Below are 17,443 nucleotides of genomic sequence, written 5' to 3'. Positions count from 1 at the left end.
TAAGCCACCCCTTAGTCCCTTCTTCCTGGTCATCTTTGCAGCCTTGGATGTGTTGGCCACAGCCTTCTGAAAGTCCCCTTCCTGGGACCCTGGACCTGGGCCCCCTCCCTCCTGACCCCTCTGTCTTTGGCTCCTCTCCCTGGGCAGCCCCCTCCACTTCCACACTGTTCACTATCACCTCCACAAATTTACTTTTTTATTCCTGACTGCAGTCCCGAGAGCCAGCTCTGAGATTCCACCTGCTGGCCAGCCCTGCCACTGGCTGGGACATTAAACTTGCCCAGCTGTTACAAAACTGGCCTTCTCTGCTGTCCATCCATTTCCCTACACGTGTGGCTGTCAGCACTGGCATCTGTTGACCCACCTCTCCCAGGAGTCTAGATTCCTTTCCGTTCCTGGTTTAAATATAGTGGAGTGATTGGGAGTGCAAGGCCTCAAGCTGGAGAACCTGGGTTCAAATATTGGCTCTGAGTGACCTTGGGCAATTTACTTAAATCTCTCTGGGTCTCAGTTCCCTATCTGTAAGGTGGAAATAATAGAACCGACTCCATGGCTTGAGACTGATGGAGAGAATGTACATAAGCACTGATGTAAAGCCTGGCCCATCAGAGGCCTCAAAACCTTTGGTCATTGTTGTTAGAAAAGCTTGCAACTTTCCTAACTGGAACTCGTGTGCTGTTTACTTCCCCCTCCAATCCATCCTGCATCCACTGCACAGACTGGTCTCTCTTCCTTATGGAGGAACTTTCATTGGCTCCCTTTTGCTCATCAAGCTGGCATTCACTTTGTGCAATTTAGCCTTGTCCACCACAGCTCTTTGTGCTCTGATTTGCTCCTGGCTGTGTGTATGTAATGCGTGTGTGTGCGGGCACGTGCACACACACACACACACACACACACACACGCTGTCAAGGTGTATTTAGGAAGAGGCTCTGGGTTCAGTGACCACTTGGCCAAGGCTGAAGGACCTCCTTAGGCTTTGCTGCTGAGGAAACGAAGGGGCTGTCCAGGCCAGGCCTCCTGTTTGTCTGGAGGGGAAAGAAAACACCCTGTCCAAACAGGCATCCTGGGAGGTGGCTGCTTGATGGCTGTGCTGACAGATGTCAGGATTCTAAGGTAGGGTCACCCCTGTTGGAGGACCAGTCAGAAAGGCTTCTGACCCACCCCCCCCGTGGGCTGCTGGGATCACCATCCCCCATCCTGTGCTCCCCCTCCTCCCAGGGTTCATTCAAGCCCTACCTACTATGGACAGCATCCCTGTGCCTGACACTGAGTTAAGAGGCTGACTGGTGATTTCCTGACGGTCAAACTCAGAGGCAGGAGGGATGTCAGCGCCCCCTTGCCTTCTATAGGGGGAAAGGTGGGTATACAGAACTCTCACCCCTCCCTCTCCTGAAGGTGGGGGGCAGCCATAGTCCACCTGCAGTGTGGAGAGGGGTTCCACCTGCTTAGTCCCAATGCTTTTGGTAAACCGGAGCGTTCTAATGAGACCCTCCCTCTACAAACTGTCCTCTTCCATCCTCTCCCACTTCTTTCTCCCAGATGTGACAGCCTCAACTCCTGGATACTCCCTTCGCAGTGCGGCCAGCAGCTCTGCGGGTTGGGTGGTTTCCAGCCGAGTCTGGAGATAGCCCAAGTCTGTAGCACCTCCTCCCTTTGGGCCCAGCCCGAGGGAGGGAAAGGGGCGTGTGTTCCTTTAAGGGGCTGGCCCGGCGGGAGCGCGGGGATTTGTCCGCTGCCGCTTCCTTTCTGGCCATTCAAGATCCCCAAATCCGCCTGATTCCTCGGACCCTGTCAGCCCGCAGCCTGGAGCGCTCGAGACGTCGAGGAGCCGCCTGGGGACGGTAAGTGGCTCAGAGGTGGCCGGGCTCCTGGGCCCCCCTGTGGGCCAGTTCCTCCTTTCCCGCTTTGGGTCTCCTGCAGGCCCCACGCCTCCCGGGGCAGGGTTAGGGAACCGGCCGGAGGAGTGAGCTGGGCACCGTGGGGCCAGAGCAGAGCTGGGTTGTGATCGCCAGCGCCGGTGTGGGGAGCTCCCTCGGCTCCAGTGGGTTGAGAGCAGCGCGGGGCGCAGGCTGACTCTCCTGGGACCTTTGTGCATAGACCCCGCGAGGAGGCAAATGCCGAGGGAAACCAGTGGCCTCCGAGACCACTACCCGGGTCCCCTCTTTCCCACCGGGAGCCACCGGGAGCCACCGGGTCCCTTCCTGTCTCATCCTGCCGCTGTCCCGCAGCCTCCAGCACAGCGCAATGCCCGCCAGGCTCTGCCCCGGGGCATCTGTCCGATGCTTCCGGGGGCCGCGGGAACCCTGGCAGGGGCTGGGGACAACTCGTGAGGCAGCGGGCAGGCGGACCTGCGCCTCTCGGCCTCTGCCGGCCTGCTCTGGCCATCCCAGGGAAAGCGCAGTGGGTGCCTGTCGGTTTCAGGCCCGGGTTCACCGGGGGTTTCTGTCTTAGGGACAGCAGAGGGGCGGGGAGGGCGGAGGGTAGAGCCCTGGGCGGGAGATGGGTTCGCTCCGGGAGGAATTTAGGGCTTTTGAGCAGCCAGGAAGGAAGCAGCTCCGGGCACTTGGAGCCAGCTCTGTCACCAGCTCGCTGGGTGGCCTCCAGCAGCCTGTGACCCGGTCTGGACCTTGGCGTCCGGCGCCGACCTCCGGAGTGCCTTTGCCCTCTGCAGCGGGGGGAGGTGATTGAGAGGCGCCCTGGCCCCTTTCCCGCAGCCTTGCCTGGGCCAGTGGGCTGGGAATGCTGGTAGGAAACACCTCCAGCTTCCACCTTCCGGGAACTGCAGGTTTCAAAGGCCCTTGTAAGCCTTGCCCAAACAGGGGGCACCGAAGTCAAATTCCTCTCGGGGAGCCGGGTCTGCTGGCGACCTGGAGAGCAATGCTGCCCTCTGCTGGTGTCTGGGAGACCTGTACTTCCCAGCTGTGTAGTCGGGGTGGTCCCGTGGAGCTCCATCTTCCTTCCAAGTCAGGGTTCAGCTTATTCCGGTGTGTGGAGGGGTCCCAAGGCAAGTGGTGCTAGGAAAAGCAAGGGATGGGCCGTCAGGAGACCTAAATTTTCTCTAACCTGTTTTCCGAAGATAAAGCCTTGGGTCTTCACCTCCCTTGGCCTCAGTTTTCCCAACAGTGGCTGCTTCTCTTCTAGACAATGAGAGAGAACAATCTACTGAAATCTTGTGAGACTCACTTTGTAAACTGTTAACAGTAGTAATCATAGCTAATATTTTTGGAGTGCTTGCCCCCTCCAGGCAGTTTTCAAAGTGCTCAGTAGCCATTCTCTTCCTTAATCTTCACAAAAAGGTTTTCTGGTTGGTATTATTGTTGACTACCACTTTACAGATGAGGAAACTGAGGCTCCGTGACTTGCCCAGCGACAGACTGTTAGTAAGTGGGTGGAACCAGAACTGATTCCAGGTGGCCAATCTGATTCGAGAGCCCGAAGCCTGTCACTATGTCTTCCGCCAACATGTATTAGCTACTATTTGTTGAGCACCTGCTGTGTGTCAGGGGCTGAAGAAAATTCATCTTTATAATTCTCACCACAGACCCACAGGGAGGTGCTACTATAATTATTTTTTACAGGGGAAGAAGTGGAGGCTCAGAGAGGTTGAGTAACTTGCCCAAGGTCACACAGCAGGATGCAGGTGTGTCCAGCCCTAATGCTGGGCCCAGATCTGTGTGGCCAAGTCTGGGCGCCCCAAATCAGCTGTAGCCGCTCACTGCCAAGGTGACTGGGCTGGACTTGAACATGGGCCTTCCAGCTGGTGACATCTCTGTGGTGGTCCTGAGGGGCTGATGGCCGGGGTAGCTAGCCTCAGGGAGCAGAGGCCGTCCATCGCTCCCCTTAGTGGTTGTGGTTGGGGATTGGCCCGGGGCAGGGCAGCAACTAGGCAGCAGTTACCACCCCTGATTCACACCCAGGACTCTGTTCTGTGTTTTAGCCTTGACATTCAGGGTGGTCCTTGTTCTCAGCCCCTGAGCCTGTTAGTATTCTGTTAGTATTCTCTGGAGACAAGGAAACTTCTGTTCAGATGAGTCCAATGACTTGCCCAGGGTCACTACTCCTAAGGAGGGTTGTAGCTCCTGGACACAGGCTGATCTTTCCTTCAGACTCATTTTGTTTTTCCTGGCATTCCCCCACCTATTCTAAGGTTGCTTGACTGCTGGGTCGACACCCCAGAGGTCTGTTAACCAGATCACACCTCTCCATTTGCAGCTGCGTTAATAAGCCAGGGAGTAAACCAAGGTGGGTGCTCAGACCGGAGAAGTAATGGAGAGAACTAGGGCTGTTTGTAGCTGGAAAGGAAGAGCCAGGATGAGGAAATGCACTTGACTGAGGTACAAAGATAACCAGAATAATCCTTTTAGAATGTAAATCAGATTCATGACACTCCTCTGTGGAAAACTCTTCCGTAACTTCCCTTCTGGGCTACAGCCTGGGGCCTGTGACTGCTACTTGGACCTCATTTCCTGCCACCCTCCCTTTCTCTATCTCTGGGCTCCAACCTTACTGGCCTTCAAGCTGTTCCTGCCATAGGCTTTTGCCCTTGCTGTTCCCTCTTCCTGCAAAGCTTTTTCCTGGGATTTTCAAAGCTCATGCCTTCACTGCCCATCCCCTTCTCAGGGAGGCCTTCTTGACCCATTCTGTTGACAGGACCCCCCCACCCCCTGCTTCATCCTCTTCTGTCACATGCCACATGTTCATTCACATCACATTATCCCACATCGTGTTTATTGTCCGTCTCCCTCACTAGAGGGTAAACCCCACAAGGACCCCTGGTTTGTAATACCAGTGCCTAGAACCATGCCTGGCACATGGTAAACGCATGATAAATATCTTTTGAATGAATGCGGTCAAGTCCCAGCTCCTTCATCTATTACCTGGGTAACCTTAGCCAAGCAACCTAGCATTTCTTTTTTTTTTTTTTTTTTTTTGCGGTTTGCGGGCCTCTCACTGTTGTGGCCTCTCCCGTTGCGGAGCACAGGCTCCGGACGCGCTGGCTCAGCGGCCATGGCTCACGGGCCCAGCCGCTCCGCGGCACGTGGGATCCTCCCGGACCGGGGCACGAACCCGTGTCTCCTACATCGGCAGGCGGACTCTCAACCACTGTGCCACCAGGGAAGCCCACAACCTAGCATTTCTGAATCTCAGTTTCCTGGTCTGTACAATGGGGATAATAATTCTGACATTGTGTGGCCTATAAGCAATGATGTTCATGAAAGTGTGTTGACAAGTAGAAGGCAGCCCTTAAGTATGACATATTGTTATGGAGATTGGCTAAAAACAGTTCAACAGAGTCCTGCCTCTACCACCTCCAGGCCGTGTCACCTTTAGACAGTTGCTTCATGCCTCGGTGTCTCTGTTCACTTAATTCACTTGTGGATGAGTTGGGGAGAATGAAATTCTCCTTGCTGATCAGGGTGGGGGTGGGGAGCTCTTGGGAGGATCAAGGGAGCTGTTGGATGTGGAAGCCCTTTAAAAGCCAGGGAGAAAGTGTGTTGCCCAGGCTCAAGGCTGTGAGTGTGTGCCGGGGTCTCTGAGGCTGGGAAAGGGTGCCTCGGAGACTTACGCTCTGCGGTTCTGGAGGGCAGAACTCTGGTTCTGGAGACACCAGAAGGTGCAACGGTCTGTTCTGCCTCAGCTCGTGTTTCCGAACTGTGAATTACCTCATCCGTGGTTGGTGAGAACCCTGGGGGAACAACGTCAGTAAAACATGGAATCGCATTGGTCTGGTGGTGAGTTTTTTCCAGCTCGCTAATGTATTGGAGTGACTGAAACAAGAGTTCTCACAATGAAAGAGAAAACCTTAGCAATGTATGAATTCCTTAAGATAAATGCTGCCAGTCCTGCAGAAAGTGCCTTTCTTTAATACAGATGTCCCTCGCTATCCAAATGCTTGCTATTCACTGTCCAACACAGAAACCAAATAGATTTGAATAACACAGCATCCCTCCCTACCTGGATCCCCCAAATTCTCAATATCCAAACTCTTGCCATCCCAACTCAAGGATGCAATAGATTTGATGAGGGAGGAATGCCTGTACAGCTGGTTTAGCTGCTAAACAGAACTTAGCATAAAGTTTTCTGATAAAAGTTGGAACCAGCTGAAGAAGTTGCAAAGACATTTCCTCTGTGTTAAAACAAAACAAAACAAAACATTGAAGAAGGTGACTTCACCCTGTGTCAGATTTTTAATTTTGGTAAATCATTGGAATTTACCAAAATTGGAATCCAATGCCCCCAAGGACCTACATGTTGAAGGAAGAAGCACTTGCACCAGTGGTGGGTGAAGTCTGCAAAGGACTGATTGATGGGACGTGGGGGCCAGTGTCAGTGGAGTGTTAACGATGCTGGGTGTTTTTTTTTAAGGATTGCTCTTGTTTTTGTTAGTGGTCTGGTTATAAAGTTGCATATGTTTTGAGTAGTCTGCCCCAAACTTATTTTTCCCCTAACCTTGTTATTTTTTAATGCATGATTTTACAAAAATACACATTTTTTTTTTCCAGGCAGGCGAAGATCACTTTGTGGCAGAAATGCCTGCATTTGCTCATCCTGGGGAAGCTGTTTCTCACTGGGGAGCATCTGTACTAGACGAAGTGCTAGAAAGAGGCTGGAAACGTTGCAGGTGGAGGCTGGGGAGCCCCTCTGCTCCGGGAGGCTCTGGGTGCTCAGGGACAGGGTGGACCCTGGGACATCCAGCCTCTCCAACCTCATTCCACTTTTCTCTGCATTCTAAACATGGAAACCCAAGGAAGGGAAAGGAAACTAACTCCTATGAGGACCTGCTCTGTGCCAGGCACTGGACTATGTGCTTTATACATATCACTTTCCCTAGTTTGATATTGTGGTTCCAGGCTTTGGAGCTGGAGTGCGTTCACATCCTGGCTTTGCTGCTTCCTAGCTGGATGACCTTGGGCAGATTATTTAATAATCTTTCTGTGCCTTGATTTTCCCATCTGTAAAATGGGGATACCAATAGGTCCCACCTCTAGAGGTTGTGGTGAGAATTAAGTGAGATAGTAAGTGCTCATTAAAGTCAGCTGTTAATATTTTTATGCTGATCATAGCAACCCTGTGGAGTTATTTCTTAGGCCAAGTGTGGCTAAGCTACGTTCATGAAGAGACTCAAATGTGGTTTCCTCTCCAGCAAGAGCTCCTAACTGTTCTGGAAACAAGAATGTTTCCTTCACAATCCCACCACCCTTTCAGGCCAATGCATTTTTCTTTTTCCTCCCTCCCTTCCTCTCCCTTTCTTTCCTTTTGCTGCTCCCTCCCCTTTCGGTTCCTGTTCACAGGCATTCTTAGGGCCACACACTTACAATCGTAGCAGAGTGGCAAGTCTATGTTCTGCCTTGTCTATTCTAAATGACACCCTAAGCACTTTCCACGTTGCTGCATGATAATCATAGTCATACTTCCAAATGCCTGCTGTCAACTCTGGTCTTTCTGCCCTACTTTCCACTCAGCCCCCAGAGGGATGTTTCTAAGATGTAGGTCTGATCCTGTGGCTCCCCTGCTTAAAGCCATTACTGGCACCCTAGGGCTTTGGGGACAAAGGACAGGCTGCTGAGTCTGACACACACGGGCATCTAGACTCTGGTCCTGCCGACCCCTCTCCCCTCCTTTCCCCTATATCAGCCAGGGCCTTGGCAGGAAGCAGAATTCACCCTAGATGTTTCCAATAAAGAGATTCTAATGATGCGATGACATTTAGAGAGGAAAGCCAACAAACTAAGGAGTTGGGGTGCAGAGACAAGCAATGGCAGTCGGTGCCCCCCTGGCCTCTAGGGGAAAGGGGAGGAAAGAGTGTTACAGAGCCATGAGAGTGGTGCTGGGGAGAGGAGCCTCCCGGCAGAGTTGTGATCCTGACGGGACACTGGTACTGCAGAGACACAACCTCTCTCCCCTCCTGCCCACCTCCCGTGTGTGCCTCCTGTTGGCTGAATCTAGCTGGAAGCCAGAGGGCCTGGGGGCTTGGGAGGAGTGATCAGTGCAGGGCAGAAAAGAGCAGAGATGGACCAGGGCGTCGGGGGGGGGGGGCACAAATGGACAACTGGCAACACACCCCAGCCCTCCACATGCTCTCTGGCCTCTGAACCTTTGCACTTGCTGCGCCCCCTCCTGGGCAAACCCTGCTGTCCTTTTCCACCTGGCTACCTCCTGTGTCTTCAGTCTAGTTTTCTGTACCTTATCTTTGTACTCACCACACGATATCTCCTGCCTATGACTCTGCCCCTTCCCTGGACTGAGCTCCTCCAAGGTGTGACCCGGCCTTTTAATTGTTGAGAGTACTCAGTAAATGGCAATGAGCAGGGCAGGGATGGGGGGAGGTGAGTGAGGCACTAGCTTCATGTGCAAATTTAAGGGAGGGGAGTGTGTGTGAAAAAAAACTCAATAATCAAGACATAATATTTTGGGACTCCCCTGGTGGTGCGGTGGTTAAGAATCCGCCTGCCAATGCAGGGGACACGAGTTTGAGCCCTGGTCTGTGTGCCGCGGAGCAACTCAGTCCGTGCGCCACAACTACTGAGCCTGCCCTCTAGAGCCCACGAGTCACAACTACTGAAGCCCGCGCTCCTAGAGCCCGTGCTCCGTAACAAGAAAAGCCACCGCAATGAGAAGCCTGCATATTGCAACGAAGAGTAACCCCCTCTTACCACAACTAGAGAAAGCCTGTGCGCAGCAACAAAGGCCCAACGCAGCCAAAAATAAAATAAAATTTTAAAAGATATAATATTTTAATGCAATAAAAAAAATGGAATCAACAAACTACAGCCCATGGGCCAGCTGCCTATTTTATTTGCATATCCACTGAACCTGGAATAGCCCCACAGAAGTATTCTAGGATAGTATTAAATTTTTTTTTTAACCTTGACCCAGGATAAGAAATAATTTCACACTGTGACCCCCCCCCCACCTCATCCCTACAGGTGTTTCTGGACTGAAACAAAAGCTCTGCAGTGCAGGACTCATCTTCACTAACTGTGAATGCAACCTGATGTTTTCTAGTCTAGTCTAGTCTCTTGGATGTCATTAAAAAATGCCACTCACAACTTTTCCAATTCAATCCCGGTGTTTGAAAAATAGTGATACTGTCATATCATCCTGCTTAATTTTCTCCATGGTCTTTTTGCTGCCTCCTAACTCCTGTTTAGGACTTGTTGGCTTGCTTGTTGCCCATCTTGCCTGCAGGGTGCAGTCCCCTGAGGCAGGGACCTTGTCTAGCTCATCACCACTGTCTCCTTGGCCTCGAGAAGGGTGCCTGGCACACAGAAGATGCTCTACAATTTCCTGTCGATCGAGCGAATGAGTGGGTGCTGGAACCCAGGGATCCCCGTCCCCCTGCCTCAGGGCTTCTCTCACTGGCTTGTTTTTCTCCTCTTCCCAGTCTGCCCCAGCCCCAGCCTTCCCTGGGACGCCTGGGCTCCGCCACGCGCACGGCGCCATGGGCCTGCCGCTCCTCGTCCTGCTGCTTCCGCTGCGCTGCGTCTCGGGCCTGCCCTTCTACAACGGCTTCTACTACTCCAACAGTCCTAACGGCTGGAGCCCGGGCCAGGGCCACGGAGAAGGTGGGTGGCCGCCTGGGTCAACTTCTGGCTCGGCCAGGTGACGAAGACCTGTCCTGGCCCCTGCAGTGATGTGCAGGTTCCAGGTTGGGGCAGGGGCGAGGGTATGAAGCCAGCAGCCCCTCTCCCAGCTGTGCAGTGCTCCAGCCTCATTTCTAAGATGAGCAGAACAGGTGTGGTTTGGTTACTCCGTGTCTGCTGGGCTCTCACATGCGGAGCCAAGTGCACTGTAGGACAGTCATTTTTGCTTTTTATACTTTCCCCAAAGTCCTGCCGAATATTCCAAGATTCTGCTTAAACATGACCTGCCCAGGTCTCCCCACTGGAAAGGGGGTTTGGGCTTAGGGAGATGTGAGTCTGAATTTCAATTTTGCCGCTTACTGGCTATGTGGCTTTGGGCAGGTGACTTTTTATCAGTGGTTTTACACATCTACTCTGTGTCAGGCATGCTTCTAGGTGCCTTACATATGTTACCTCATATGATCCTCACAGAAACCCTGACATAGGCGAGGCCTTGTTAGATGTAGCTGTTTTTCAGCATGAGCTCCTCTGCAGGGACCCTCCCTGTCTGTCTCCTGCTTACCCCCGAGGCTACCCCCTGCCCCCACCCTGTGTACCTCCAAGGTCTCAAGTCCAGACCCAAGGCCATGAGACCATGAGGCCCCTATAGAGGGCCTCAAGTTAGAGATGGGCCAGCCTTAGCCCATAAGCCTGGTTCTTGTGGTGCATGGGAGGCTCTGTGTTTCTTTGTCCCTCTGAGCCCTGACTATAATCTCTAGAAGTCCTGGCCTCATCTCACCTGTGTTTCCGGGTGTTTGGGAAGAGTCGTGGTGGACAGTGGACAGAGAGTGAAGGGCAGGCTGTGGTCTCCTGTGGCCAGTGTGTTAGGGAAGGAGACTCAGGGGGATTAGAGTCCCAGCCACCCACCCATCTGGGGGTGCTCTTGCTGCCCGCTACACCAGTTTGCTTCTTTTTTTAAAAAAAATATTTTCTGTTTTATCTTTTTTAAATTTTTGGCTGCATCGGGTCTTAGTTGTGGCACGTGGGATCTTCCTTGCAGTGCATGGGCTTCTCTCTAGTTGTGGTGTGCGGATATTTTCTCTCTAGCTGTGGCGTGCGGGCTCCAGAGTGCGTGGGCTCTGCAGCTGTGGTGCGCAGGGTTAGCTGCCCTGCAGCACGTGGGATCTTAGTTCCCCAACCAGGGACCGAACCGGAGTCCCCGGCATTGGAAGGCGGATTCTTTACCGCTGGACCACCAGGGAAGTCCCCCAGTTTGCTTCTTATACCTAACAAACCTAGTGGCTTAAGACAACAGCCATGTATTTTGCTCATGATTCCATTTTGGTCAGCATTTTGGGCTGGGCGCCATCTCTTCAATCTTGGCTGTGCTCACTTAATTGAGCGTGCCTGCGGTTGGCAGGCAGATCAGCTGGGGGCTGGTTAGTCTAGGATGGCCTCAGCTGGGATGGCTTGTCTCCGCTCTCTGTGTGGTCTCACCCAGCAGGTGAGCCCAGTCTTGTTCTAATGGTGGTTGGCAAGGTTCCGGGAGAAAGAGTAGCCTCAGCAGGGCCTCCTGGAGCCTCGGCTCAGAGCAAGCACCACAGAACAGTCACTTCCACCACATTCATTTGGTCAAAGCAAGTGGCAGGGCCAGCAAGGATTCAAGGTGGCCGGGGCAGGCATAGAGTCACCTCCTGATGGAAGGAGATGTAAAGTTGCGTTGCAGAGTGTGTGGATATAGGGAGGGGTGCAGCACTGCGGCCATTCTTGCAATCTAGAACTCCTGGGCCTGGCGGGAGCTGGGAGTGAGGGTGGGTTTGGCCTTTGCAGGGGTACAGACGTGCTGCAGCGGGTCCCCATCTGCACCCGCCTCTCCCCTCAGGCATCTTCAATGGAGTGAAGCTGGTGGTAGAGACGCCTGAGGAGATCCTGTTCTCCTACCGTGGGGCCAACGTGACCCTGCCCTGCCGCTACCACTACGAGCCGGCCCTGGTCTCTCCTAGGCCCGTACGCATCAAATGGTGGAAACTGTCGGAGAATGGAGCCCCGGAGCAGGACGTGCTGGTGGCTATTGGGCTGAGGCACCGCGCCTTCGGAGACTACCGAGGCCGGGTGCGTCTGTGGCAGGAGAGGGAGCGTGAAGTGTCACTGGAGATCCGGGACCTGAGGCTGGAGGACTATGGGCGCTACCGCTGCGAGGTCATTGATGGGCTGGAGGATGAAAGTGGCCTGGTGGAGCTGGAGCTGCGGGGTGAGAACCCAATGGGGGCTGGGTCCTGGGAGCTACAGGGAGAGGGCTCTGAGAAAGCATCCAAACCTCTGTGCTTTCGGCAGATAAACGTTTAATCCTCAGAACAACCTCAGGAGGAAGCTGCTCTTATTCTCAGCCCCATTGTACAGCTGAAAAAACGGAGGCACAGAGAGGTCAAGTCACTTACCTAAGGTCACACAGCTCATAAATGGCCGAGTAGGGGGTTTGACCTCAGGCAGTCAGGCTCCAGAATCCACTACTCCCTACTTCCTCTTGCTCACATCCTGTTCAGAGAGAGGGGGACAAGAGCGCAGCACACAGCTGATGGAGACAGAGCTGAGATTCAAGCAGGGTTGGCAGGCAACACAAGCAAATGAGGCAGCCCAGGGTGAGTGATAGGGAATGGTGGGGGGACTGGGGCACACTCCTGACCCCTCATCCCATCCGAAAGGAGCTGCTCTATTCAGGCCCAGCTGACGATGCCACATCAGAAACAGGCCTAGTGCAGCCAGATTTTCTGATTTGAAGAGAGAAGCTTATATTTTTATGTGAAATCTAACTAAAAAAAAAAGCAAACCAGTGCTGTGTAAGCCAGCCAAACTCTACATACTAGATCTTATGTATGGGTCCCTGTTGTGATCTCTACATGACTCCTACCTTCTCTGTCCCTAGGATGGGGCTGTGTGTCCTCATATATCTCCTACCTGTTAGGGAGGCAACTGGTGGGTATGTAGAGAAGGGTGACCTGACTCCATGTCCATCCCTTCCCAGCTGTGGTACCCTGGGTCAGTGCTTCACCCCCAGAGCTGCAGTCCCCTCACATGTAAAGTGAAGAACAAGGGTAGTTCCTCCTTTACCTCCTTCGAGGAGATGAGGATAAATGTGAGTCAAAGGCCTATCACTCAGTGCAGATCTTTGCCATCATCAGCCGCATCCCCAGTCCACGTGGCTTAGATGGTGGCCCAGAGGTGGCCTATGAAGTTGGGGATGGTGGGGGATAGGAGGGAGCCTGTGAGAGCCATTTGTCTGGGGACCGCAGAAGCAGCCTAGAGAAACAGGGAGCCCTCACCGTGTTCCTGCGGCTGGAAGGGCTGGGAATTTGGGATGGAACCAGGCATGAAATAAGCCGCCTGCAAACACACATGAAGGTTGTGTGCTGATTGTCGAGGCCCAGGGGCCTCTCTGCCCCCTCAACCTGGCTCTGCCCAGGGGCCTGGCTTCCTGCCTCAGGTGATATTGGGGGTGTGGGGCCCAGATGTTCCCAGGCCCCTGGCCACAGGAAGGAGATTCTAAGGACTCCAGGCCCTGCTTCTAAACAATGCCAGTCCCAGGCACTAGGGACACCGCCTCTCCTTAAGGTTTCATCTGACTTGGTAGAGACTGGATCTAGGGTGTTTAAAAATTTTTTTATTACGGTAAAGTTTCAAACATGAATGGTGACTTTTGAGGGAGCCTATGGTACCTATAAGACTCTGGCACCAGAAAGGGAAGCCCGCTGCCCAGGACCTCCCTGACCTTGAGCCTCCCCTTTATTAAGACCTTTTACCATCCCTCCTCTTCCCCTGAACTCCGCCTGTCCCACATGGAAACTTGTATTCTCCTAAGAAGCTTCCACATTAATGTTAGCGTTAATGTAGATGATGAGGTCTCAGCTACCGACAGGGAGAGCCAGAGCCCAACAGTGCTCCCTCTCCTGTAGATGGCAGTACCTCCTCACTGGTGTCTTGGTTCAGGCTGCTGTAATAAAATACCGCAGTGTGGGCGACATAAGCAACAGCAGCAATTCATTTCTCACATTTCTGGAGGCTGGAAGTCCCAGATCAGAGTGCCAGCATGGTCAAGTGAGGGCCCTCTGCTAGACTGCAGACTTCTCGCTGTGTCCTCACACGGTGGAAGGGGCTGGGGGTGGGGGGTGGTCTCTGGAGTCTCTTTTAAAAGGGCAGTAAGCCCATTCATGAGGATCCCACCCTCCTGACCTAATCACCTCCCGGAGACCCCACCTCCTAATACCATCACATTGGGCATTAGGATTTAAACATCTGAATTTGGGGGAACACATTGAGACCATAGCACTGGGGTTCTTGCAACAGCCCTGTGAATTAGGCCTTAGTCTCATTTTGTAGTTGGGGATATTAGTTAGCTGATTAATTCATTACCTTAACAAGCTAATCGTTTTCTGAGTACTGCTGTGTGCCAGTCTAGCTCTGGGAGGGAGGTGTAAAGCAGATATAGGCTCTGCCTCAGATTTGGATGTTGGACAGGAGATGACAGGTTTACAGAGTTTTTCTGAGGGATTGTGTGTGTGTGTGTGTGTGTGTGTGTGTGTGTGTGTGTGTGTGTGTGTTGAGGGGAGCATCTGTCCCAGTAGATTTGGGTCTCCAATCAGCTGGGACCATTCAAGCTGCTTTTTCCTCCCTCCCCAGGTGTGGTCTTCCCTTACCAGCACCCCCAAGGGCGCTACCAGTTCAACTTCCACGAGGCCCAGTGGGCCTGCGAGGAACAGGATGCGGTGGTGGCTTCCTTTGAGCAGCTGTTCCGGGCCTGGGAGGAAGGCCTGGACTGGTGCAACGCAGGCTGGCTGCAGGACGCCTCTGTGCAGTACCCCATCACGCAGGCCCGACACCCCTGCGGTGGCCTGGGCCTGGCACCCGGCGTGCGCAGCTATGGCCCACGCCACCGCCGCCTGCACCGCTATGATGTGTTCTGCTTTGCTGCTGCCCTCAGGGGTGAGTGGAATGGCTGAGCACAAGCCTGCGGATGGAAGGGCAGCGTCTGCGGAGCTTTCAGACCTCTCTGCCCACCCTGCTGGCACCTTTACCTGGAGGTCTGGAGCACCCGCACGTGTTGAAGCCATGTCCAGCTGAGGTTTTTTTTTTTTTTTTTTTTTTTTAAGTTTCCTGGTGTTCATTAGGGATGCTCTTTATTTTATTTATTTATTTTGGCCGCGCCTTGCAGCATGCGTGATTTTAGCTCCCCAACCAGGGATTGAACCCATGCCCCCTCCATTGGGAGTGCGGAGTCTTAACCACTGGGCCACCAGGGAAGTCCCCCAGCTGAGTTTTGAGTGCTTTGCTGCTGTTGCTTCACACCAATCATTGGTTTAGTCATTCATCAAACATTTCCTGAGTGCCCACTATGTTCTGGGGCCAAGGCTAGGCACTAGTCATCATAAACAAATAAAACAGTCTGTGTTTCACAAAGGAGCTCATTTCATGGGAAGATAAATGAATAAAAACAAATTGGTTCCGTGCCATATCCCAAGTGCTCAGAAAAGTGCCTGGCACATAGTAGGTGCTCAGTAAATGTCTGAGTGAATGAGAGACTCTGATTGGTCCAGCAGAGGTGGGGCACCAGCCCAGGGTGCAATTAGGGAAGGCTGGGGTGGAGTACCGATATGACTGGAGGAACCCCAGCCCCATGGCAGGTAGGATGGCACTCTCGGAGAGGGGATGAGGACTGGGAAGTTATCCCCCAACAGTATCCACGGGGATGCCCACAGCCTGGCATCTCCCTAGGCTCAGAGAGCTGTCAGGTCTTTGGGGGCTGGTTGGTGGGGTCTGGATGGGCTGGCATTGCTCCAGGCCCTGTTGTCTTCTCTGGCTGCCCACTCCACTGCCCAGCTCTCACACCCCACATCCCACAGGGCAGGTGTACTACCTCGAGCACCCTGAGAAGCTGACACTGGCAGAGGCAAAGGAGGCCTGCCAGGAAGACGGTGCCCAGATCGCCAAGGTGGGCCAGCTCTTTGCTGCCTGGAAGTTCCACGGCCTGGACCGTTGCGACGCTGGTTGGCTGGCAGATGGCAGTGCCCGCTACCCTGTGGCTCACCCACGTCGCAACTGTGGGTCCCTGGAGCCTGGGGTCCGAAGCTTCGGTTTCCCAGACCCACATAGCCGCAAGTATGGCGTCTATTGCTACCGGCCCCGCTAGCACCCGGGCTCTAGCTCTGTACTCACGCCTACCCCATCCCCTCACGGGCTGTTATTTATCGAGTAGTTCATTTTCCCTTGCAGGTTGGGGCAATTTTCATTTTGTTTTTATACTTTTCAACTTAAAAATTTTTTAAATACTATTTTTTTGTAAATCCCACCGATCCCAGATCTTCCCTTTACTCAGGTAGACACCCCAAGGCTCTCCCCCTCCATGAATTCTCCTGTCCCTCTCCTCCAGGACCTTTGAGGTTCATGGGCTCACGAGGGCTCTCTGCCATTGCTGAGTCCAGCCCCTTTCCCTGCCCCTGGGAGGCTGGCGCCCAGAGCTGGCAGTGGCACGAGATGCCAGGGCGTGGTGGCTGCAATCCTCCCTCCGCCTCAGCCTGAGGGAGGAGAGGGCATCCAGGGTGGCTCTGGAGCTGGGCTTTGGGCCTTGCAGCCTCCTGCCCTCTCGTACTTCTTTGGCAAGCAGCTGGCCCACATCAGCATGGCAGAGGAGCTAGGGCTGGAAGTGGGTCCCTGGGCTTCTGTGTGACATACCAGGGAAGAGAGAGACTTTCCTCCTCATTTTTTCCTTTCTTAGTTCCAAAGAGTCCATATTTTGTTCTCATTTTTCCCTATTTGGGGAGCAGCCCTCAGGTGTGTCTACTTTTTTTGTACAATAAATGGTGCTGTGACCCCTTCCTTCACCCCGAGTCCGTGCTCTGGGTCTCACTCTTTATCTCATTCAGGCTTAGGGCCCAGCTCCCTGCCCGGTGGGAATGGGGGACCCTTCTGTCCCAGACTTCAAAGGTCGACTGGGTCTGTCCACTGGAGTGGGTGGGAAACGCCATGGTCTGCACTTTGGGCTGCCGTGGTCTGGCCTTGCCTGCCCTGGGGACACCCTGCCTCCGGGGCTGGCCTAGCAGCTGGAGGTGCTGGCTCGCCCTCCCACCATCCCACTCCCGGCTGTGAGTCTGTGCAGACACAGCACAAGAGTGGGAGGTACCTCTCGGGAGACCAGAGGAAGCTGTGCCCTGCAGAGGATCTTGGAGACCAGCCCTCTCTGGGCCTCACCCTCTGTCCCCCCCTGCCCCCCATGTCAGCCTCAGGAAACCAGACTTTTTGCCTCTGCACAGGCACAGCTCTGTCACCCACAATCAGTACTTCACTCTATCCTTCACGTAGCCCAGTGCTTCTCAAAGTGTGGCCAGCACCACCATCTTCACCTGGGAATGTGTTCGAAATGCAAATTTCTAGATCCCACCCCTGACCTGCTGAGTCAGAAACTCTGGAGTGGGACCCAGCACAAGCCCTCTCGATGCTGATGCAGGCTCAAGGTTGAAAACCACTGACACAGTTGTGTTCCCAATGAATCAGTTAATTAATCAATAAATTGCATGATTATTGAGTTCCTACTATGTGACCATTGCTGCATCCTCTGCTTTTGTTCACTGATCCTTTCCAGAGCTGCAGGTAACCTGGGTACACAAAAATATTCACCAACAAATACTCAACCACACACGTACACGCCCAAAGAGACACTAGCAGACTCACACTGGCACACACTAACCAACACCCAGACACCTTCATAAACACAGAATCAATGCCCGCTGAGCAAGTGTGATGAGAGGGTGGCGCCGACCCGGCCTTCTAAGGAGAAGGCTGGCGGAGGGTCACTGCCTGGCGTGCACACTCCAGCTCGACTCAAGGTC

The 17,443-nt window shown here is 53.5% G+C and overlaps 1 protein-coding gene across 3 annotated transcripts; it reads left to right on the top strand.

Annotated features, from left to right (window-relative positions):
• The first annotated feature begins 1,221 nt into the window (after nt 1-1,221).
• HAPLN3 (hyaluronan and proteoglycan link protein 3) lies at nt 1,222-17,147 on the top strand. 3 transcript variants are annotated; one of them, XM_067029872.1, is made up of 6 exons: nt 1,222-1,360; nt 1,543-1,844; nt 9,389-9,569; nt 11,449-11,817; nt 14,241-14,543; nt 15,461-17,147. In XM_067029872.1, the coding sequence occupies exons 3-6, from the start codon at nt 9,446-9,448 to the stop codon at nt 15,745-15,747; spliced, it is 1,083 nt and encodes a 360-aa protein (XP_066885973.1). In that variant the 5' UTR covers nt 1,222-1,360; nt 1,543-1,844; nt 9,389-9,445; the 3' UTR covers nt 15,748-17,147. The 3 variants fall into 3 exon arrangements, with proteins under 3 accessions (XP_066885973.1, XP_066885975.1, XP_066885974.1); XM_067029874.1 differs by lacking the exon at nt 1,222-1,360 and having other exon boundaries at nt 1,787-1,844; nt 9,389-9,739; XM_067029873.1 differs by lacking the exons at nt 1,222-1,360; nt 1,543-1,844 and adding an exon at nt 5,642-5,735.
• The last annotated feature ends 296 nt before the right edge of the window (nt 17,148-17,443 follow it).

This window comes from Kogia breviceps, chromosome 3 (genome assembly GCF_026419965.1).
Source record: "Kogia breviceps isolate mKogBre1 chromosome 3, mKogBre1 haplotype 1, whole genome shotgun sequence".
NCBI lineage: Eukaryota > Metazoa > Chordata > Mammalia > Artiodactyla > Physeteridae > Kogia > Kogia breviceps.
This window is presented reverse-complemented; position numbering and strand designations above follow the sequence as displayed.